This window comes from Polypterus senegalus, chromosome 7, assembly GCF_016835505.1.
Source record: "Polypterus senegalus isolate Bchr_013 chromosome 7, ASM1683550v1, whole genome shotgun sequence".
NCBI lineage: Eukaryota > Metazoa > Chordata > Cladistia > Polypteriformes > Polypteridae > Polypterus > Polypterus senegalus.
In genome coordinates, this window is record NC_053160.1 from 51,366,707 (window position 1) to 51,391,067 (window position 24,361).

At 36.4% G+C, this 24,361-nt stretch overlaps 1 protein-coding gene across 1 annotated transcript in view; it reads right to left on the reverse strand.

The window, feature by feature from the left end:
- The window catches only part of ghra (growth hormone receptor a), a 313,453-nt gene that overhangs the window by 34,787 nt on the left and 254,305 nt on the right, over positions 1-24,361 (reverse strand). Inside the window, exon 3 of the mRNA XM_039758616.1 lies at positions 12,196-12,243. Within this exon, the coding sequence (XP_039614550.1) occupies positions 12,196-12,243 (48 nt within the window). The remainder of the gene's footprint in view (positions 1-12,195; positions 12,244-24,361) is intronic.

A 24,361-nucleotide genomic window follows, 5' to 3' on the forward strand; every position in this document is an offset into this window, starting at 1 on the left:
TAAATCTTAATTTTTTAAAGCATAGTTTTGCATTATGCTAACACTGCATCTAGAATGGATCATGCTAAAGGTTTCTCTGAATTTACATACAGGCAAAATGATGTATTCTGTTAATGTTTGTATTCTTTTTCACTTCACTTTGTGTTTTGGGGATTTCTCTTCAGACCTTTTTTATACTTTAATGAGGGAGAATTCTTTCTCAATAATATCCATCCATCCATCTTCTAACCCGCTGAATCCGAATACAGGGTCACGGGGGTCTGCTGGAGCCAATCCCAGCCAACACAGGGCACAAGGCAGGAACCAATCCAGGGCAGGGTGCCAACCCACCGCAGGACACACACAAACACACTAGGGCCAATTTAGAATCGCCAATCCACCTAACCTGCATGTCTTTGGATTGTGGGAGGAAACCGGAGCGCCCGGAGGAAACCCACGCGACACGAGGAGAACATGCAAACTCCACGCAGGGAGGACCCGGGAAGCGAACCCGGGTCTCCTAACTGCGAGGCAGCAGCGCTACCACTGCGCCACCGTGCCGCCCTCTTTCTCAATAATATGCTTCATTTAATTTTATTATTCTGTTCTTGAAAATTTGACTGTACATTGTGCTAAAGCCTAAAGACTTTGATCAATACTACTACTTTGATAGAGAAATGGAGCCCTTCAAAACTGATTACATGGCAAAGGTCATTTAATTAGAAAACTGTTCATGTACGCATTCCAGTCTGTGATTTTGAGTGGTGCTTAGAATAGCTATCAGAAAAAAGTACAAAGTCTAATTTTTTGTGACAAAATGTATGTAAAGCTCACATGTTTACATTAACTGCTGCAGTAGCTACTGTAGCTTTAAGTTATTCTTGTGTACTATAGATGTAAAATGAATATATGCATGTTGGAGGGTCTTTAGTGGTGCTCTCCACAGTTGGTAATAATAATAATTCTTTACATTTATATGATGTTTTTCTCACTACTCAAAGTGCTTTTTACATAATGAGTTAGAATAACTAGGCCATGGAGGGTAATTTAGCCTGGACAATAGCCATGCTCAATACGAAGAATGCCCAGTGATCTTTTATGAATACAGAAAGTCAGGACCTCGGTTTTAGGTCTTATCCGATGGATGGCACTATATTTACAACACAGTGTCCTCATCACTGCACAAAGGGATTGGGATCCACATTCAAACCACAGGGTAAGTGCTCCCTGTTGGTCTCTGCAACACCTCTTCCAGCAGAAACCAAAACTTTTCCTAGATTGTCTACCATCTAAGCACTGCCCTGAACTGAACATGCTTAGCTTCAGGCAGAAGACTTCTTCTGAAGTGAATGTGGTATGGCTGCGGGCCGTAGATACTGTATTCTTTTGTGTGGCTGTTGTGATCTTCCTCAATTTTACTGTTATTTCTTAGGCATAAAGGATATGTTTGGTCATTGTTGGTCAACATTATTTATTTACAACTGTAGTATGTATGAATTGACATCTAAAGTGAAGCATTTTTAATTAAATTTGAAACTATACTGTGCTGGTTCTAAAGGTTTAAAATAGGCTTCAAGGAGCCCATTGTTTAACTTGAACAGTTAGTATAAATTGTAAACTAAATCTCATTAAATGTCCATCCAAAAGTGTCTTCCTCCCATGGCAACTTTCTGGGCCAGGGGTGTGGATACGATCACTTATATTCTTTCACTATATGGAAGCAGATAGATAGATAGATAGATAGATAGATAGATAGATAGATAGATAGATAGATAGATAGATAGATAGATAGATAGATAGATAGATAGATAGATAGATAGATAGATAGATAGATAGATAGATAGATAGATAGATAGATAGATAGATAGATAGATAGATAGATAGATAGATAGATAGATAGATAGATAGATAGATAAAGCACTCAGCCTTGTTTTAATTCTCTCCTTCACTACTACTACAGCAAGAATTGGCTTCTCATTAAGAAACAGGTTAGAGTGAAATTGGTTGGAGTTTGATGTTCCAATTTAGCTGGTCATTAGTTGGCTCGTTTCATGTCTCATTTCTGTTTGGCTGCCATTTAATGGAGAAAAGAGTCAATTTAGAGGACTGAATCCTTAAAAACAGAAGTACTAAAATGAAGGGAAATTAAGTTAATTAGCAGTAAAAACTGGTCACTGATTAGGAAAAACGCTAGAATGATAACTTGCAGCCACTGCAGCTCTCTAGGACTAGAGTTCGACACCACTGCTCTAAGGGGTTTTGAGCATTATTGAGCCTAAATTACATATCCAAAAAATATATGGCTATTATTCTACTTATGTTATAAAAAAGATGCAACTGGCTAAACAGTAGTGAGTGTAGCACTACACATTTTTAAAAGAAAGTATTTATATGATTAAAATCCTTTATTTACACCATTATCAAACTAAATAAAACAGACAAAATTGTCATTTGAGGGACTTCTATCCAAAAAAACTGGATTTCACAATATGTAACTAAGAGATTTTATGATGCACAACCCTGAAATCATCTTTCTTTTGTGCCCCAATCTGTCAGATCTCACTGTACTGAGTTTAGATGTCATAGCCCATAGCATTGCAAAGTTATACACTTTGGCACACGGTCCCCCCCATTTGGAAACATTTAGTCTATTGCACATGCACAGTCTCTCAAAACAAGTATTGCACTTGCAGTTATATAAATGTTTATTTTTACATTATACACACTCACACGCACACACACACAGAAGCAACAACTAAACAATTTGTAAGTATGTGTAATTATGCACTCATTGAAACATTTACTTTCAAAATTATTTTTCATATCAGTCCTTGAAACTATGCTTACAACTAAAGAGAATGAAACATTACATTTTGAACAACAGATTAGGGTTTTTGTGTTACAGTTCACACATCATCTCCTGCGTTATGTTGCAGAAGTTCACTGCATTATTTTGTTGTTGTTGCTTTTTTCTTGCATTTCACATCTGGAATAAACTAAGTACACACATACAATTTTATACCAGCTTCCTCCAGTGTGCCGGGTTTTGGGGGTGGACAGATTGCCTTTGATGGCCGTCTTAAGCACAGGACTGAAAACACTCCTGGACAGGGCCCCAGAGCTTGTCACACACTCCACACACATACATCTAAACCAGTGCTTCTCAGCCACTTCTGGGTGGGTTATGAGCACATGAAACTTTTTCACGGTATAATCTGAATACTGCTCCCCTTGCCATTGAAGGGACCAACAGAATTATATGTGATTTCTTTATCCTGTTTGTAATCGTGCTCGCTTCACCAAATACTCACTTCAAAGGCCACTCTTGAATTTTATTTCCCCTTTGCAATTGTGCTCTTTTCTGTGTGGGGGTCAAGCGAGCTCAGTTAGAAATGAGATGTCCACCCCTTCAATGAGTGGGAAAAGGCAGATTATACTTTGAACAAGTCACAAGCTAAAAAGGATTTTTTTTCTCATGCACCTGTGACCTAGTGACGTGAGCGAGGAGATATTTAATCAAAGGGAAGGTGCTCATGTGAAACGTCCAAGTGGTTCAGGTTCAGCATATTACAGCACTCGCCGGTACGCTAAGAAACATTCCTGGTAATCTAAATTGTAGAGCTCCGCTCAGAAAACTAACACAGGGAGAACATGCAGCAGACAGCATTTGGGTATGGTGATTGAACTCATGACACTTGTACTTTAAAACTATGCGCTGTGACACTTGAAAGTTATACTACAGGCAATAGTTACAAATCAAGTGCAGCTTTGAGTTCTTCAGCAAAGGCATCATTCTCAATAGAGTCAAATCTATGATCAGAATCTGCTTCGTGTGTAATGGTGCATAAAGAGGAGCTGTCACAAAAGCAATTTCTTTCCTGCCTTTTACACATAGCTGTGGCAAGAAGTACAGTTATTCATTTGTAATGAGCTTTTCACTGTATGTTGCTCAATGTTGGTGGGATCTTTGATAAAATCAGATTCACTCAGGTGTAAAGCCCTGCTCGCCTCGGCATATGAGTGGGCAAATCGCATATTTTAATAATGACAGAGAGCAGACAACATGGAAACTTAAGAATTTTTGAACCATTACTGATTCTGATTGACTTGTGGGTTTATTGCAACTTACACAAACAACTTTGGAATATGGCGGTGTCCCACTGGAAGGATACCTTGTGTATAAGACGTAACACTTTATTTCTTCTTGGACATTTTTGTTTATAGCCAAGCTTTTACTTGACTCTAATCCTTATGGTGCACATGACTATTCTTTGACATGTTCATCATTGTAGTGATTTTTAGTTCACATAAATTTATCAGAATTCCATTTAAGAACTTTTTTTAAATTCCCCAGAACCATGTCCGGCTCTGCAATCCTGAACTAGAAAAAGTGGATTTTATAGTGGATGAGGTATGGAAATATTAATTTCTTCAGGGTGCAAATGATCTCCAATGACAGGTGTTAAAAACTCAACATAGCAATCTGAGATATAAAAGAATTTATCAATATATTTAACGCCTTGTCAGTAAAGATGACAAAAATGTATACATGCTTAAAATGATTTGAAATTAAAATCTGAAGCCAGTACAATGTGTTGTTTATCTTTTTAGTTTCAAATTGTCTGGCTCTAACTCCAGCTATCCCTTTGGCTTACATGGCACAACCAGTGATGAATGGCTAAAATCTGTCCCTAGCACCTGTCAGTGTCACTTTTTTCTCACTCAGTGCCTCATACTATCTGTCATGGATCAAGGATTTTTTTTCAGCCACATTGACAACTAAAATATGAGCAAAACAACTACTGACATCATAAATATGTTCAGACATTGAGACTTCTGTCTCTGTAACCCAGATACTATCATTTAATCCAGTGACATGCAGAGCTGATACCATAATGAAATTTGCCAGAATTTGTTTAAATGTATAGGTTATCTTGCACATACATTATACAAAATATCCAGAGATAGAGTAATAAATAAAAGTGAGAAAAAGAGTAATAGTATTCATCAAGCTGATTTGCAAACATAATGTAATGAATCCATAGACTAAAAGCAAAACAAATATGGAGTGCAAACATGGTACAAGGATCAACCCAAATGAAGCCAGGGGATGGAAAAGAGAAAGAATGTGGGGGTTCACTGTAGTAAATTGGGTTTGATCGTTATAATTTACAAAAAGGCTGTGAAAAAAATAGAAATACAATTTCTAACTTAAGCTAGTTTCAGAACAAAGCAGGAAGGAAAAAACAGGCTGCTAGAAGTATATTCTGAGTTATGTTTTGGGCCAGTTTAAGTTATTGTTTTTGTCCCGTATGGATCACTAATTCAGGACAGAATATATTTATATCTGTTAAATGAGAAAATAGACCTTTTTTCACATGTAAATTATTTAAAGTGTAGCCAGTTTTATGTTAATGTTAGGCAGAAAATGAAAGAAAGAAAGAAAGAAAGAAAGAAAGAAAGAAAGAAAGTGTTAAGAGTGAGTTCCAGTATTTTCATGTCAAAGGATCAAATGGCTGTATGAAGTTTTAGAAACATTTACAATAAATAAACACAAAGGATAAAAATAAATACAAATGATTACTAAATTTAAAAATTTGCTACAAGTGTATAAATTTCCTTAAGTATGCAAGCAACCTGCTTTTGATGTTTAGGTGCTTCTTGAAAAGTGTACCTTTTTGTAAGACATTTTCAGACAAGTTTAGACTGTTTCTATTTCTCTGCTGTCCTCCTTGATTTCTGCTGCTGTACTAACCCAATCCACTGTCAGACCACTTCAGTTTTCACATAGGCTTATTAATTACTAGCAGGAGTACATGGCGTTGCCCGGGAATCTATAACTGGTGAATTTTCCAAATGAAAGAAACAGAACATAGAAATAGAACGAACAGTTTTCTGATTCACATTTTATTGTAAGTTCCTCTACTTTGGATTGTGTCTGCTGTGGCGTTTGAGACATCCTTGAAATAGACTTTTCTCTGGCATCTGAAGTGGACCGCGGAATTTGTACATCTTTTTTTCAGTGACATGGGTATATTCGCGTAAAGCAGGAGAATTATAATGTGTTACATGGTATTACGTACGAAATACGCACCACAGTGAGATGAATTTACTTTATTTACACTACGTCGGAAAGCGAACAAATCATAGACATATATAGATAGACGCTGCATTCACTATGTTGCCCAGTTGACACGATATGTCAGCGCATCCACCCTGTTTTGAGTGGTAAAAGTGGAATTTAAACTAATACACGTAGACGTGGAAACTGGGTTTTCTGATGAAAAAACAGTAACGTTTAAAACAGCATTGTTTACTTACAACAGATTTTGGCGAATCGTTTAAATGTGGAACCTCGGTTCACGACCATAATTCGTTCCAAAACTCTGGTCGTAAACCGATTTGGTCTGACATGCGAACAAGTTGATTTACAACCAAAAGTTTTGTTTTGATTTACAACCAACATCTTGCGTTACGACCCGAATGCGGTCACGTGTATCCACTTGTATGATTGTAAACAAACAGCCGAGAGTGTTCGTAAGCATCAGTCGGAGCCCAGATACATGTGTTTGTGGACGTAATTTCGGTTAGTGCAGTGATTTATCTATATATATAATTCACAAAGACCATGGCAAGCAAGACGCATAATTGCTAAGGAAGGAAGAGAAGGTAATGAAGGTAAAGAAAGCAATTGTTAAGGGATGTTAGCTAGCGGGCTGGCGCATCACATGATGATGTCATCAGGCTGAGTCAGCACCAGTTTGCTTTGGAGTGTATAGCAGTTCACAACACGACCAGCTTTGAACTGAGTGCTCGACTACTGTCATTATTAACTTGAGAAACAGCGATCACAATCGAAACGAAGAAGGAAATTGTGCAGAAATATGACAGTGGTGTTCGTGTGACCGATCTCACTAATATGTTCAGCATATCGAAATCCACCATCTCGACATTTTACAAAGAAAAGATTTGCATAAGGAGGCTCCTCCTAAACAATAACCACCTTCCGTTTCATTCTCCTCCTCCTCCCTTCCTAGCCCAAAGATGTCAAATTAAATGGTGAGTACAGTATGAAATTGTTGTTTCTAGTAGGCTAGGCACTTTTTATAACTTTTTGGTTAGTACATTAGAAAAATTATTGGTGTTTTGGTAAATTATGCACATTATACAACCTTTTTTTATTATGAAAAGGTTAAGTAAGTGTTGCTGTGGGAGGTTCGGAGTGCATTATGGGTATTTCCATTATTTCTTATGGGAAAAATAGTCTTGACTTACAACCAACTTGAGTTATAACCAGCCTTCGCAAACGAATTGAGTTCGTAAGTCAAGGCTCCACTGTATAAGAGTTGCAATAATATATTTCTTTAAATATATATGAAAAACATAAGATAAACACAAGCCACTGGCAAAACCCTAAATGTAACACAAGCACCTTTAATTGTTTGCCTTCATTTTACATGATAGATAGATAGATAGATAGATAGATAGATAGATAGATAGATAGATAGATAGATAGAGTACATTTCAGATTTAATCATTCATAATAATGAGCTAGTACCAATCTATGTATTTACATTTAAGTATGAATACATATATGTTTATGTAGGATCACATGTTCAGATTTATTGAAGTAGGCTGTAATGAACACTATGAATAGAATACAAAAATCTATGTCAATTATTTAGAGACAGCAAATTAACACACACCTGTTTGCCTAGGAAATGAAATCCAGGTAAAAATACTCCTAAAAAAAGCAAGTGCTTTTTCATTATTTCTTTTATATAACACCTTTTACTGCTGCTTTACAACAAAATAAAACATAGTGCCAACAGTATATAATTAGATAATGGCCAACAACTCAGCAAAACCGTCCATCACACAAGCTTTATCAATACAAATGGGGAAAAGAAATGCTTCAATTTCAAAGCTATTTGAAAGCAGAAAAATGAACTACACAAAAGGGCAAAATGATCAGTTCTGATTGCTTCATTTATACAGTTTCATGGATCCTGTGTCATGGGTTTTGTTCCTGAGCCTTGTCACTGTCTTTGTGGAATTTGCATGTACTCCTCATGTCATGTCTTATAATGCTATTTTTCCCCTCTTTTTTATTTAACAATGAAACTTTACATGACAAGGGATCAAGTGTTACAATAATAATTAAATTAAAAACAGGTACATTAGTACTAAAAGGATGATTTAGCTTTTATAAAAAGCACTTCATATTTTAAAACATATGCCAGAAACCTGACAAACATCTTAAGCAACTGTCAATCAGAATAAGTTTATTAAAGAGACACTTAAATGAGCAAACAACATACTGTATAACACCAAAATAGCAATTTACTAATTTAAATAATAAAACCATCTTGTTTGATCAGTTTCTTGGATTTCATTTACCATCTATATTTTGAATCACTCTAATTAAACCCCATCATACATTACAGTAGTTTAATATTATTTCTTGCCTTGCCCTTGCGCTGTTCATCTCTTTTACAGTTTGCAGTAAAATATGTTGCTGAAATTGCTACCATAATCAGAAAAGTGCTCTGTACTCAGAACAACAGCTGGAGGCTTAACAAACCAAGAAAAGTGTGGTCAGTGACCTGATCAATTAATTTAATTACAAACGGAGCCTCTACCCTATCTCATGTTGAGAATTGGTATACTCTCAAACAAACCTAAATTGCAAGAGAATATTATTTATAAAGTAACTTCTCTATGACATGGCTCATCAATATGAATCAGAATCTCCACCACAAGAGTAAGAAACCCAGTAATATGCCTCTTTCTTTCTGACCATCATGTCCCAAACTCCCTATGAAAGAAGAAGGTGGATGCTTACCTCTAGAAGAGTGGGAGCTGCAACACTCGAAACAGATAAACTTGAGATCTAGCAAATGTAATCAAGGACACTCTTACGATGCCGTATCTGAAAGTTTACATTCTTCACATTCAAACATAGCTACCTCTGGGAGCTTATCTGGCCATCTGTTAAAAGGAAGCCAATCGCCCTGCAGGCATCTCTTAACTGGCGAGTCATCCGATGACATTTGTATTTTTTGAATGCTGTGATATGGATTTACACATGTATATCAGGAATTTTGCTGAGCTTCCTGCTTAGCCTTGTGTATTCACTATCTGGCATCTGGCAGGGTTATACATTGCTACTGGTCACAGAGTTGTTTTTCTTGTTTCTTTTTTTTAGATCAGAAATGAATTATTTCCTGTCCCAAATTAAGTGAATGCATTTTGTTATCGATTTGCATATCAGTAAGAGAGAGAGAGATTAACAGGAAATCTATAAACTCTGTTGTGAATGTAACGGTCCATGTGATACTGTGAACTATAATAAAAAAGAAATACAAATAAAAGACTTGAATATACCAAGGAAGAAGACAGGCATCTTTTTTTTTAAATACATGCAAGTTGATACAGTTCAAGAAAAGTGTGCAACAACATGGCAGCATCTAAAATATAATTGCTTAAACTGGGCATGTTAGGTTTTTGGTGGGTGGCATAGATTTCTTGTAAGACAGTGGTGTTGTAACCATAAGAATGAGGTTAAAACTCAAAGTTACTAAACTGGCAAAGGTCAGAATTGCAAATTCCGGTGACTGACTTGCTTAAGAAATACATTTTTTCCTCAATAGCCTTCTCTTTATTTTGAACAAAGTTCAGATGATCACACTTTTAAACTTGGCTAAAAAAATGTCATATACTGTGCAGCTAGGCACTTAAAAACAACACTGTATTGTAGCAACAGTTGACTTGAACAGGGAAGATGGGCACACCATCAGCTATCAACATCCAAAAAGAAAAATGTAAACAAGCAATGTGAAACTGAATAATTCCTTCTTATACTTCTTAAAGAGCCTGGAACGAAGCACAAACGTTAAAAAATAACCGTATCCAGAGTGCTAAAATTAAAACCTTTAGCTAACATGCTTATATAACATGACATTTCTATCTATTCACTTTTACACTAACCACTGAATTTGAATTCTTTGGTGTGCTTACCTGTTTAAAGCCAGAAAATCTTTTCAAAAAGCAGCCAAATTTATACTTGCATAGAGGTGCCCTGGACAACTCTCAATATATTAAATATGCTTTTGACTTCTGTAAAGCCATCCAGATGCACACTAATATTTTAATAAAGCCAAACCCTGTGGGCTCTTTTAAATGTGGAATGAAAACACAAATAATCGTATCTACTTTAATAAATGGAAAGCTATCTAATTGAGTCACATCATATAACTATTTGGGAATAGAACCTGATGATCACTTCAGTCTGAGTCCTGACCGTTGTTAACAAGTTTCAAGAAAAGGTTTTTTTTTTGGTTTTTTAGTATACTGAATGATTTTAGTGATAAATACTGTACCTTCCAAATATTCTACATGACTTGTTTTACAGAGTATTCTATATTTAATAGTCCTAGCTATGTCTTTCGAAATATGCACATTAAAGATAAAACTTGTTAAGATTTGACATAGAGGAAATTGCAAGCAGTGAAATACAAACTGGGAAATAGACACTCTACCAAGTTACGAGAAAAGAATGGTAGTTTATCAGGTAGAGGTTGAAAACACAAAAAATGATTAGGAAAAAAATGTCAAAATGACAAAAATGTAATCCAAAAACCATGAATCAAAAACACTTGGCCCCTGGTCTAATAGCTTTTAATAGCTAATGTTTTATTACTTAAAGAGATTTGACTACAGGTATTTCCTATTTCAAACTAGATTAAGTGAAAAGGACTGGTGAGCTTTTCTTGTCAAGATTTTTCCAATGTTCTAATAAACTGATAAATGTATAGCTTTGTTCTCTCTAACTAGATCACTCACTCACGTCGCCTCTGCCAAGCAAACACAGCACAAGACATGTCTTCTTCTCTCTGCCTGTTTCCATTGACTATCCAATCACGTTTTCTCATTGAAACACTAAGCACTCTAGGAAATACACTTAAAGGGGTTGACTCAATTATTACGTTCAGTTCACATACTAGGCTGTGCACATTACGCTTGTGGCATCTGTACACCAACATAGTATCACATTTCTTGTTTACTTTTGCATGCATGTTTTATGTTTTTCAATCATTTTTACCAAACCAATAAAGCTATTTCCTCAAAGTCTATACCAGATGAAGAATTTCATCAAATATACTGAATCAACTGGTATATTGCCCACTACTAGTGCATAATTATCCTGCTCATCTTCACTAACTTAAATTCCATTTAACCTGACTGAAAAGCTATATAATCTGCCACGCACAGTAAAAATAATATGATAAAAGAGAACATTTTTAACTTTGCTATGTTTTTTAACAGTAAAGAGTGATTATCTACTACAGATTACTTTGATAAAAACACATAAATCAAATTTTCATATATGTATATTGAATGGAATTAAGGGTTTTCATCTTTCTGTGGTTTACTTTATGTATTGATAAAAACACATGAATTAATTTTCCATGTACCTGTATATTGTATGAAAGTAAAGGTTTTCATTTTTCTTTGGTTGATTAGATATGTTTCTTTCCATCTGGTCTTACTTTTAGCACACATTACCAAATAAATATCTTATTGTTGATTAATGAAGTTTACCATGGAGTAAAATAATCCATGGGTTCACATGAGAAAGCAATGAGTTCCTTAAAGAGAGAAACTGTCAGAATGTCAGCATCATAGAATATTGCAATCTATAATTTTGCGGTTTTGTATACTGAAAACATATCTACTACTGTGGATGTCTACAGTTCCTTGAATGTTAAATACAACTGACCTGATAATCTGCTAGTCATATGACTTTCTCTTTAAGAAACATAAACTGAAAGTTCATTGCAACTTTTCAAGAAAAGGCACATAAGAAACATTCCCTCTACAGGAGATGAATCAAGTATAACCTGGCCAGTGGCTACACACAGTCTAGTCATTTTCTTCTATTTTCTGATTGGGTGAAATCTTTGTTCCCTTAAAAAATCCCCTCTATACAAATTTGGCAGACTGTTAGAGATACCAGGGTAGTAGTTGAATAAGACAGGCTGACATTAACCAGAGACTCTCCCAAAGGACAGTTAGCACATTCTTCAATTAATTATTTATTCTCATTATACAAGTGACATGCATGCACAAGAACAGTACAAAGAGGTTGGCGAGGAGGAGGCATGCAAACATGATGAAAACATTACAGGCATAAAGTTCTAAAAAGCAACTTACTTGGGATGTTCGTGGTGAAATTTATCACATTCAATAGCTTATCTGCATCTGAAGAAAGACAGTGGTAGAATGATTAGCAAGGGTGGGGAAGTTGCTGTAAGCCCCATTCTTAATATTAAACATTTTATCATAAGTGAAAATGGTTTGCAAATTTCTGTGAATTTATATTGGCCTCAAAAAGCATGGTCAGCATTCAGGTGGTCAAGCTAATGGAAGGTATCAGGTGTACATGAGACAACCTACTTAAAAGTATCCACTTTTTTACACTGTATAATTGCAATATTGAATTACAGTGGATTTAATTGGCTTTTTGACACTGATCAACAGAAAGATTCTTCAACATTAAAGTGAAAACAGACCAATGCAAAGTGGTCTAAATTATTTGCAAGGATAAAGCACAAAATAATTGATATTCACCCCCTCTAATATGTCAGAACAAATTAATCACTAGTGCGGCCAATTGGTTTCAAAAGTTACATAAGTAGTTCAATGGAGAGCACCTGTCTGTAGTCAGAGGTTTCAATTGATTCCAGTATAAATGCACCTTCTTATCTTGAAAGGTCCAACTTGAGTCAATATGGTGGCCTAAACTATACAATGTATAAAAACAACACTCCAAGCAACTCCATGAAAAGGTGATTGAAAAGCACAAGTCAGGGGATGGATAAAAGAAAATATCCAAGTCACTGAATATTCTTTGAAGTCCAGTTAAATCAATCACTAATAACTAGAAAGAGTATGGCTATGCTGTAAATCTGCCTAGAACTGGCCATCCATAAACACTGAGTGATCATTAAAGAAGGCAACCAGTGAGAGAGGCCTCCATGAGACCTATGAGAACACTGAAAAAGTTGCAACCTACAGTGAATACCATTGGCAAGACTGTGCATACAAATGTTTGCCCAGGTGATTCACCAGTTGCAGCTTTATGGCAGATTGGCAAAGCGGAAGTCACTGTTAAAAAATGCACTTGATTTCTCGGCTAGAGTTTTTCAGTTTCTCAGTTTCTCTTTATCCAATGAAATTTACGACATTTTAGATACAATTGGTTCCAGTTTTTGTGTTTTTCCAGTTAGATCACAAGCAGGTGGTGGGACTTGCTGATAGTCTCACAGTGTCAGTATTAGGATCTGCAGACACATCCTCAGGGTTTAAGGTCCAAAGCCTTAACCACCACTTTCTAAAGAGAATAACTTTTAAATGAGATAAATATTGATTAGTTACACATAATTAAGCAAAAAAAAAAAAATGTTGTGGACAATTAATAAAAAAATGAAAAATAAGGTAAAGGTGAAGCAACATTGGACAGTAAGTGAGTCCAGGTCACTGCAGAGCACTCTTATCCTTACTGTACACCCATACTCACTCCTAACAACAATTTAAAATTACCAATTAAAATAACAGGGGTGTCAGAGGTAAACTGAAGTACCAAGGTACGCAGATCTGTTCTATGCAGATCTGTTCTGGACTCTGGATAGATTAATTTCTTTAATATGTTTTCCTCTACGTGAGTCTTAAACTGAAGCATTTAATATCGTAATGATGGTACAATGCCATTTTGCTACTGGATAAAGTCCAAGTGGCAGTTGGAGAGACAGGCAAACAGACCAGTTTCATGCATATGGGCTTACAGGTTACCAATTAATATAACAGAAATAATATTTATTCACTGTGCCAAAGTCATATAAATACAAAGATAAAAACTCAGAAAATGCAAATATCCAATAAATAAATAGACACCTGACTAGCTTAAGGGCTAAGTGAATTTGGAGAAAACCATCTAGATTATGGGTTGGCTGCATATTATACTTTTATCCTACAATAAATCTTTCTATTCATTTTCTACCCTTTCTACATACTTCTTAGGGGCTCTTTTGCCTTTTTCTGTTACATGATGTTGCAGCCTTATATCTCACCTTGTGTCATTTTTTCCCCAATTCATCTATGGTGAAGTGAAAGGAAAACCTAAGTACAGGGAATAAAACCCACACAGACAAAGGAAGAAACTGCAGCTCCAGGCAGTCCTCATCCATGTGTGTGATTCAAGCACTAGACACTGCATCCATGAGACAGCAGTGCTACCTACTGAACTACCATGTTGCCATCACAGCCATTTACGTTCCTCCTTAAATGAAACAAGAACAGGGATTGCCTCAAACATCCGAAGCTATTTTTAAAATTCCAGTATAAACTAGAATGCAAGCTGCAAATGTTCACTACAAGTGCAAACACATTTTTATCTACTGCAGTGGAAATTCAAATAAACCCATATGGTGTTGGGAAACTCAAATGCAGGGAATGTCAGAGTATTGTTTGCCAAAATTATATTGACTTTGAAAGTGCCATGTTACTAAGAAACATACATGGCTGTGACCAGCTTACTGTTTGCCTTCTTGTCACAAAATGTTCACAGAATTCATTAAATCCCCATTCACATCTTGCAGCTATTTCAGAGCACATCAGGGACAAAACTACAGGCAGCTGTTTTTCACTTATTTCTTTTCTTCCAACTGTGACAGTTAGGATTCCACTTCTTAACTTGGTGCCAACAGGCCACACCTTGTACTAATTATTATGCATCAGTAGCATCCTTGAAATGTCAAAAAGCAGCCCTCAGCTATGTGACTTTATAGTGCCAGGTGTGAGGAAAAGGAGTCGCCCCTTTGACTTGAGCCTTGTCTTACACAACTAATTTTGTGATGCACCAAATTGAACTTAAAGGAAAGAAACTCTGAAATTCGGCTTGTTTGAACATGAAAAGAAGCAAATAAATTTAGAAGCTAAGAGAAAACAATTAAAACTGAGAAATTAAAGTTGTTGCAAATTTATAAATTAATTCATTATTAATTAATTTAGTATAACACCATGTCTTGTTAAACATTATCTAGATCTAGAAGGTTAAAGTGGATTGTTTAATTAACAATGCTACAAGCATGTTAAGAATTCTGCGTTTAGAGCTCCTTTTTCCAAAAACTCGTCCACTTGACTGATGTGGTATGAATCGGTTTGAAGTGGTTTGATGTGGGTCACACAGAGTGTGGACTGTGTCCATTTTCTCTGTAAAAATACGGTTTTCACATGAAATAATAGAACTTTTCTGACATGACAATTCACATGAGACTAGATTAACCTGGGATTATGCTTTACAGAGTCTTTATAGAAGGTATAAGGCTCTGTAATCTTGTATCGTGTATATAATGCAAAGTTGGCTGACTCACTGACTCACTCCTTAACAAAAAGTTGCAAAGATGGAACATCTAGGTCAGTAGGTATCTGCTAAGAAAGAACATTTTGATACATCCATATTGAGGGGTAAAATGCGCTTCTAAAACAGAAAAAACAACTATCTCAATATCGCAAAAATGCCTTAACAGATTTAACTGAAATTTGGTGATGTTAAAAAAAAAGAAAATTAGCTGAAACGTGTTTATTTATTTGTCAAAAAGTGTCTTATTTATAATTGAAACGTATTAATATTATACAAATATGCATGCTCATTACTGCGCTGACAGCAAGTGTTATTCCAATGATGAACGCAATACAAATGATTGATAGGCTGCACAAATAGCATCAGTAACCCATAGAGAAATAACTGAAGAAAGGGCAGTATCCTGGACATGATCACAGTGTGAAATGGAAAGAGAAAGTTTGGTGAATTATAACAAAGAAACAAAGCTCAATGGTTAGCAAGCACAGTTTTTTGCTGTTAACTATTGGCACTCTTAGTTGTATGCCAGCTTACATCTTGGTTATCCATTCTGCTCCATCAAACCCCAGCCTCCGGTCACGGTGGTCAAACCTGACATCCTCTCCCGTCCCTGCTCTTCAAACATATCACTTGAAACATTAAAGGAGAAGCCATCCTACTCTTCAATCGTAGTGCTGCAGACTCTAAGGAGATCCATATGTTTGCTAGTAAATTAATATAATTCCAAAATAAGCATGCTGGGCCTGTGCTTAACGTTTTACTGTACTTTTTGCCATATTAAATACTGTATAATTAAAATATGGAGCTGTCTACTTGCATTACTCTTTTCTTTTGTGTGGAATCTAAATGCCGAGTTCTTTTTTTTTTGATTTATTTGAAGCATACTGTTGAATTTGCTACATTAATCTTGTTTGTTTGATTGAGTTATACTCTATTGGCAATATTTTGTTTCCAGATAACGGGGAAAAAAAGAAGTAAATAAAATGCACAAGCAGTTAGCATGCGCTCCTACTCACTGTTAATGTTCCTCTGCAGTTAGACAAGCCAATTCACTGTGTTTTCCTACTAGTTTGAGATTATCATATTTATATATGTCTTGTTGTCTAACAAGATAATCTTTACACCTTTCTTTTCTTCCCATTGTCATGCAGTTCTGCACAGATGAATCACAAGTTGTTCCCAATTCATTCTTATTTGTTGAATGATTAAGGGCAACAGTATTGAGGGGGTTTATACCTCAGACCTGGACTGGTTTTGCCTAACTGGAGCTTGCATTCCCTTTGCATTAATTTGCACTCATAAATATGTTTGAAGTCTATGCCTTGAATTATTTATTGAGCAGTTTTTGTGAACATATCCAAGCTGCTTACAGATGGACTCACTAAAATAATTAGGAGTCTGTTGGAATTGTTACTGCCTCACCCACATTTGAAGAAATATTTCAAATAAACACATACTGAAAATAATAATTAAACTAGTGTGAATTGAAGTACTTTGTTAACAATTACTGCAACTCAAAACAACTTTATAGAATATGACTAACTTTGATTTAAAAAATAAAAAAATAGTTAGGACAGAGGCAATATATCAAATACTTTAGTAAAAGGTGAACCTATAACACATTAGATAGACTTCACATTAACGACTGTAATGACTAAATGGCCTCCTACTAAAATCAAGCATCACCTTTACTGCTATTTCAAAACATAAGGCAAACATTTCATAGGCAAACGTCAAGAAAAGCACGGTGTCAAATCTTCTCAAAAGGGTAAGAGTGTGAGTTAAAACACTGCCTAACCTTCTCTACCAGATATTTAACTCTTTATTATAAAACGTAGCTGTATTCCACCATTTGCATCCGGAATATTGGTCATTTTTACCAAGCGGGAATAAAGCAAGCTGTCCTAAATGTGCCATGCATATTCAAAATTATTAAAAATACCTTCATCAGATAGGTGTGACTTGCAATGATAGGCCATCCTAAAAAGCAACAGCATGCTGACTGTATTAGGCCGGGTTTATACTTCACGCGACGCAACACTTCTGCTATGCTAGCGTTGTACTGTTTATACTTTTACTTTATGTAAATCTGGAAGATTCCACTAGGTGGCAATAAGAGATATCATCACAATGAGAAAAAGTTTGGCTTCCCTGTGTTGTGAATTGCCTGAAACATCCATTAAATTCTGAGGATACCTTGTCGCAATATCTTTGAAAAGGATGTTTAATGATTACATCCATCAATCCAGGGATGCGCCCATTCCAGCTAGCATTGGGCACAAGGCAGAAACAATTCCTGGACGGGGCATCAGCTCAATTAAAGGTGAATACAAACACACACATAAACTAGTGTGATTTTAGCATCACCAGATCCCCAAACCTTCAAGTCCTTGGAAGGAAACCGGAGCACACTGTGGAAAACCACCAAGAAAATATGCAAACTCCAGGCAGGGAATACCAGGGACGTGACTTTCTACTGCAAGGCAGCAGCACTACCGCTCCACCACCATGCCCCTCCTCCACATGTGTATTTATTAACAGTATTCATTATTTAAATGGAGTTAACTATTTATCTGTAAAATGTAATAAACATATTTTAATGCATTTCATCATTAAAGAGATATCAGATATAAATCTAAGGATTCTAAATGTGCAGAGAGCTGGAAGATCATAAATTTAATGTGTTCTGTGTGGCAATTGCTGCTTGCTGCTGCTGTCAGTTCAGGAGGAAACCCCAGAAACACATAGCGATTAACAATTGGGTTGGTTTTAAGGTGACATTTATAACGGTCTACTTCAATGATAAAATAAACTATGGGATTAAAGCCAAAATTTCCACTTTAATCACAAAATAGACCTTTACACTGAATCCTTAATACACTGCTGTACATTCTGATGGTGTTGTGAAGGTCCCCAAAAAAAAAAAAAAAACAAAAGACAGCACAGAAGATGGTATGTGAGACTTTTAAAATGAATATAAAAGCACCACGAATGCATTTGTATGTCAGCATTTTACTTCACCATCTGTAGGATCTGCAAAGTGGCTTTCTGTTACATGTTGATAGTAAACAGGGACTCTGACGTCATGTTCCGAATTGATCACACTATGCCCCCCCTGACTTTTTGCTGGTACTGCAACTCATGTTGCATTAATTTCTGAGGACGTGCTCAAAGGATGCGTCAAATGAACGCCGGGAACACGTGGCGGCCATGATGCGTGCATATACGCATTCTGAGTGTTAAGTATAAACTGGCCCTTACTTTATGTCGATTTCAGCACATGACATCTGCAAATCCATCAAAGAACTTGTGATTGCTCTGCTGGAGATGTCGAACTAGCAGTTTAGAAAATTGTTGGACTAGAAGATTAAACGTAGCCAAAAAACAAATCAAAGTTGTAACTGGGAGGATAAAAATACAGTCATCTTAAATAAAACATGAATCAAAAAACTGTACTCAAAATGTGAGAGCCAAAAGATCAGTATCAACAGAAAGCTTTAATAAAAGAAACACAAACAAAAGATAGTTTAAGAAATTTCAGACTGGAAATGGATGTCAGAGCTGATCTTTTAAATTGTTGCGCAAACAACGTGAGAAGTAATGATCTCTAAAGCCACAACCCTGGCAACTAGGAATTGTATCCCATTGATAGCACTCGGAAAATGACTGCATCATAAAGGAAAGAAAATATCCATAATGGCGCAAAATAATTTTCAGCACTTTAAAAGAAGTGATTTCAAAATCTTACACTAACTTCACATTCCTCGTGTTAAAAAAGAACAATAGATCCATGCAAAATATGGCAAAACCTTATGAAAAGTTATTAAAATCATTTTATGACAGTGATGGCAAGAAAAAGAAACAGAAAATCAAAAAAATGGTAGCTGCTTCTCTGAGTGCAATCATCACTACTAGATTTGTATATAGAAACCTATAGAACCAGGACTGGTGAGAGCGAGATAGGGAGGAGTTTAATGAAAAGCAAGTTTGACAAAATTAAGAATGTCAAGGTGGGTGCGCGTTCAATTACTTATATCAACGTGTCCAGAAGACTCTCAGAAATGGCATACCATGTCCATCAGAAAATACATGGTAATTGGGAAGTAGTGGCTAGCGACTGTCATTCCAAATGCTTAGTCCACCACCTTCCTTATGCTTAGTCTGTAACATAATTTATGTCCATTGAAGAAATATGGTGCAGGTTATAAAATACCGTGAAACAAAACAATATTAAGTTCCAGACAATTCCCGATTCAAGTGTTTAAACACAGATCACATTCAAGTTGCATAGTTGTGACTTCTCTAACAAGAAACGGGTTACAAATGAGCGGAAAAACTGGAATTAAGCTGCAGTGTGAATATCGCCTTGGTTTCTGCTGTCTGATTATTTTATGTGAGATAGAGATGAACATTGTTCATGCTCTGCAGATGTTTGGGTAGGAGATGTTAAATGTCAGTGTACTGGAGACTTCAAGTTTGTCTCCATGGCTGTTCTAAAAGAAAGACACGACAATTCACAGGAATTGAGTTTTAGCAATAAGAAGTCAAGTTTCTTTAGTTGTCTAACCTTAGTTTTGTGTATTTTGAGCTGTAGAAACTTTAAGACATCCAGCCTCTGAGGTAGATGGGTACTTAGGAGTTATTTTCATAATCAGCAAGGTTTTATCAGTGAAGGAGTGAGACATGAGGTTATACTCAAGAACTGAGTACCCCTGTAGCTACAGCATATAGACATAAAAAGGTGGTAAGCCAAGCATAAAAACATGAGAGATGCAAACAGTCAAATGCTTAATCACCATGAAATAATTATTTTTATTAAACAGATATGTATGAGAAAACTTCGAGCTGAGCTTTACAACATGAAGTCCTGAGAAACTGAAGCAACTCTGCTTTCTGTCATTCTGTACTTGGTTATCATTCTTTGTTAGCCTTAATCAATCCTTCAGCTAATTCATAAAACAAATGTTCTTAAAATCTAGATTGTAATCCTGTAACAGTTTTGGGGAGTAGTGTATAGTTTAATACCGCTTTGAGGCCTATACTTTAGCACTTTCACATCATACCCGTATAGCACTGCTGATTTCACAGCACTTCAAAATGTGACTGAGCTGGTTGACCATGCCTATTAGGAAGGTTGGTTCTGTTTTGTATCCAGTGTAGCAGGGAAAGACTAATATACCCTCTAACCACAATAACCATATTAAGAGAGTTCTATGTTTGATAATGTTTCTAGTTTTCCTTCCTCTCCAATTGAATTTGAGGTTTGTTTTCATCCACTGCTAAATCCCACCGAACATTTCAAAGAAAGAGCCAAATAATGTTTTGAAGTGCTACAAAAAATTCAGTGACCCTAAATAAGCAAATATGGGTACTGCAAGTCTTATTATAGCAGTAGGCATGCTAGTGACATGTAAGTGCAATATGTAATTATATGTTTTTCAGTACACTTTTTTATTAGTTAACTTTAAAATATGGCAAATCATAAAATGTGGGTACCTGAAGCAGGATCCCCAAGAAATATTTTAAAGCTCTGACACAAAACTCCTCACCAGGCCTTTTCTTAAGTGTGATAATCATTAGGTTTTCTCACTGATATCTTTCTGTTAGGGTTTAACATTCCTGAGTACTTGTGGTACAGCACAGCCTGTGCCAACAGCAGCTCATTAGGAGTACTAACAAGACCCTTAGCATTGAAGTAGCAGATGATTGAATCTGCATAACAGCTTCCAAGTGTGTTCTCCACCTATCAAGGTCTTGCATGAGCCGACATCCATAGCCCCTTGACTTTTGGCACCAAGAAAAGATGTAGTTTAGTACTCTTAGACACCCAAAGTGGTTATTTACATTTTTATCTTCCAGAAATATTTAAGTCCATTGTATGTTTTAATCAAATGGTAGTCTGTCAGTTTTTTTTTTTTTGATAATACTAAAGACACTAAGGACCTATTAATTCAGATGACCATTAAACAACAAAAAGGCTTTGTACAGTAAAGGCTCCAAGAATGATACTTCTCCCTGCTTCATTCAATGCTTCCTGTTTAGCACAGCAAATGATAAAAGCTGTCTTCACCGTATTTAACATATTCATTGAAAAATATTTAAATGCAGACAAAGTGAAGTTAGGGCCTGGTTTCTTGTTATCATTAAACATTATCCCAATGTGTTTGACACTTTGTGCCAAGGGAAGTATGAATGAGCTTCTGTCAAAAATACTAAGTGGTATTTCAAGTAAGCACATTGCTGAGTGGATAACGCAGGAGGTTGTGAGATAAACTGAGAACCCACTGGCAGATTACCAGAGTGGTGGCATTTTGGAAGAATTTTAATCCCACCACTTTAAGAGACAGGCAACACCTTCGGCCTGCAAATAACACATTTTTGATAATTTATTTCCTTTAAGAATAAGAGCAATTCAAACTTCTTAAAGTTCCACAAAATTAAAGTTACATACATTTTTAGTGAAAAAGCTACTTAAATTTTTTCCCCATATTTTACTAGAATACTATATGCTGAATTGCTATGGACTCACACTATGAAGCATCTCCATTTGAAGATTTGCACTGTGATGAACTGCCATTGGTGAGTAGGAAACCTGCATCTTCTGGCACAAAAGCGAATGTGTGAGCTAAACAGAGAGGTCCATCTGACAGCTGTGCAGAACCCATCTCTGAACACTGTGAGTGGTGCGCTTCCTGGTGACATCAACTTAACATGGTCAGCTGATCTCTCTCTCTCTCTGTGTGTCAGCCTACTCTTTTTTGCGCAGAACCATGACTACACTCCACCCATCCACAGTGCAAATGCCACCCTTGTCGCCAACTGATTTCCTACTGACTCGCACAATTAAGCATTTCAGTTCAAAGATTTGCATTCTGGTGGACTTCCAGTGTTGCGCTGCAAACCCATAATCTCAGACTCATAAACAAGCACTGTGCAGCATGAGCTAAATTGAGAGCATCATTAGAACACTGTGAGTGGTGCACTTCCCTGATGATGTCAGCTGATCTCTCTCTCTCTGTGTCGTCCCCTACTTTTACTTGCGCAGTGTCACCACTGCCAGATCAATTAAGCACACTAAATATATCTCAATTTCAGATGATTTTTAGCAAAAAGTGCCAAAATCAACTGCAAACTATATATTACTGTGCTGAAATCATACAAAGGTGGAACTGGGTGGGCAACCCAGACTTGGGCAACTTTCAGCCCTCTTATTAGTGATGAGCCAGCATTCTGAGTTAAATTTAATTTGCAGTGAAACTTAAAGAGTTTTGCTTTGAAATGTCTAAAAGAAAGGTGTTTAGTATATAGACATACGTTTAATATATCCCCCTTCCCCATTACACTTCTCATCTCATATCCAACTTTGTGGCAGTGCTGATACAGGGATATTAAAACAATCAAACAAAAAAAATGTCCACACAGTGCAGTGCAAAAATGTTCAATATATACATTATCCATAAAAAGTGATAGTGGTGGTTAAAATCAAGCTATAAATATATCCATTAAAACAGAGTTAAAAACATGCAAGAGTCTCTTCTTTAAAAATCACAGACCCCAGTGCTTCCCTTTAAAACAGATATCTCTCCAGCTTATCCTATTCGGATCTTGCAGCCCGGAGAGCTGTCGACCAAAAGGCGGAGACACCCTTCGGACCAGCTCATGTCCCTTCCACCAATTCCCTGACATTCCATAGGCCAGTGTCGTGCCTTCTCCTGCTCCATCACTGGCCATACGGGAGAGTCATTTGGAGTACTGTTGTTGCTCTTGCTCCCAAGCTCAGCAGGAGCAACATTTAGCCCTATCTTGAACAATAGCCACATGTTTCATTCCCTGGCGTTCCATACCCATCTGCCTGCTTCCTTTCTGTAACACTGGCTCCCTCGCGCTTCTGCCTTTCTCTCTCCTGTCTTTCAAACTACGCTCTCTTCTTTTTAATTCTGATCTTTTTTTCTCTGCCACTCCCTTTTTAAGATTCTCTTCCCCCTTTTCTCATGCCAGCTCTTTCTTATGCTTCTGTGGCTGCAGCATGTAATTCACGCACCGCAGGAAGCTGATGAAGCAATTGAGTCAAACCACACCCTCGCGTACAGGTGCATCTTGCTCCACATACTCCATCAATGCGCAATAAGCACACATACCCACGGAAAATAAACAGGCCAATTAATTATTTATTTATTAAAAACGACCCTCTGTTTTAAGTCACGGACCCGCTTTACCACAAGAGGCTACACTTCTCTTGTAGTGTGCTGAGGCTGATGGTAGGAAGACTTATCAGCACATACAAGAATTATATATTGGCACTGGCAAAAGTGAGATCTTGTCTGAGACTGAAGCTACAGTGTTTTTTTTCTTGTTTTTATTCCAAACACTTTGTATTTTCAATTTCATTGCCTCACTGGACTACAATTTTTGCCTAAAAACTTATTTTTGTCTCACTGTGGATGTGAAAATTATAGCTGGATAAAGACAGTGATAGGATGTTGCTTGTTTTTCAAGTGTGCAAAAATAATTTGATTGTACTGTGTGTAAATGACAATACATTAGGAATTAACTGATTACATTTGCACACTCTTGTCACACCTGTATATTGTTAACTAAGTTTGTGTGCACACATCATGAGAAAAATACGTAAATAATACAAAAAAATAAATAAAACACATTATTCGATAGAGGTAAGTCTCTCTTGTTCAGAAGAAAGAGAATGACTGGGGATGGAATTTTTGAGTGAGTAAAAGTAATTAGTAACTTTTACTTAGTAACTTTCTTGTTGGTAAATTTTTATTCAAGTACATGTTATGGTGAGGCTATTCTAATTTTTAGGCTTTGAAGTCAATACAGACTCCAGATTAGTTGTAACTTTAAATCAGCAATTAATGAATCCCCTTTAAATCATCTCTATCACCAAATAACACTACTGGTGCTGTATTATGCAACCCTGCAGAAAACCTCTGCTCCTGA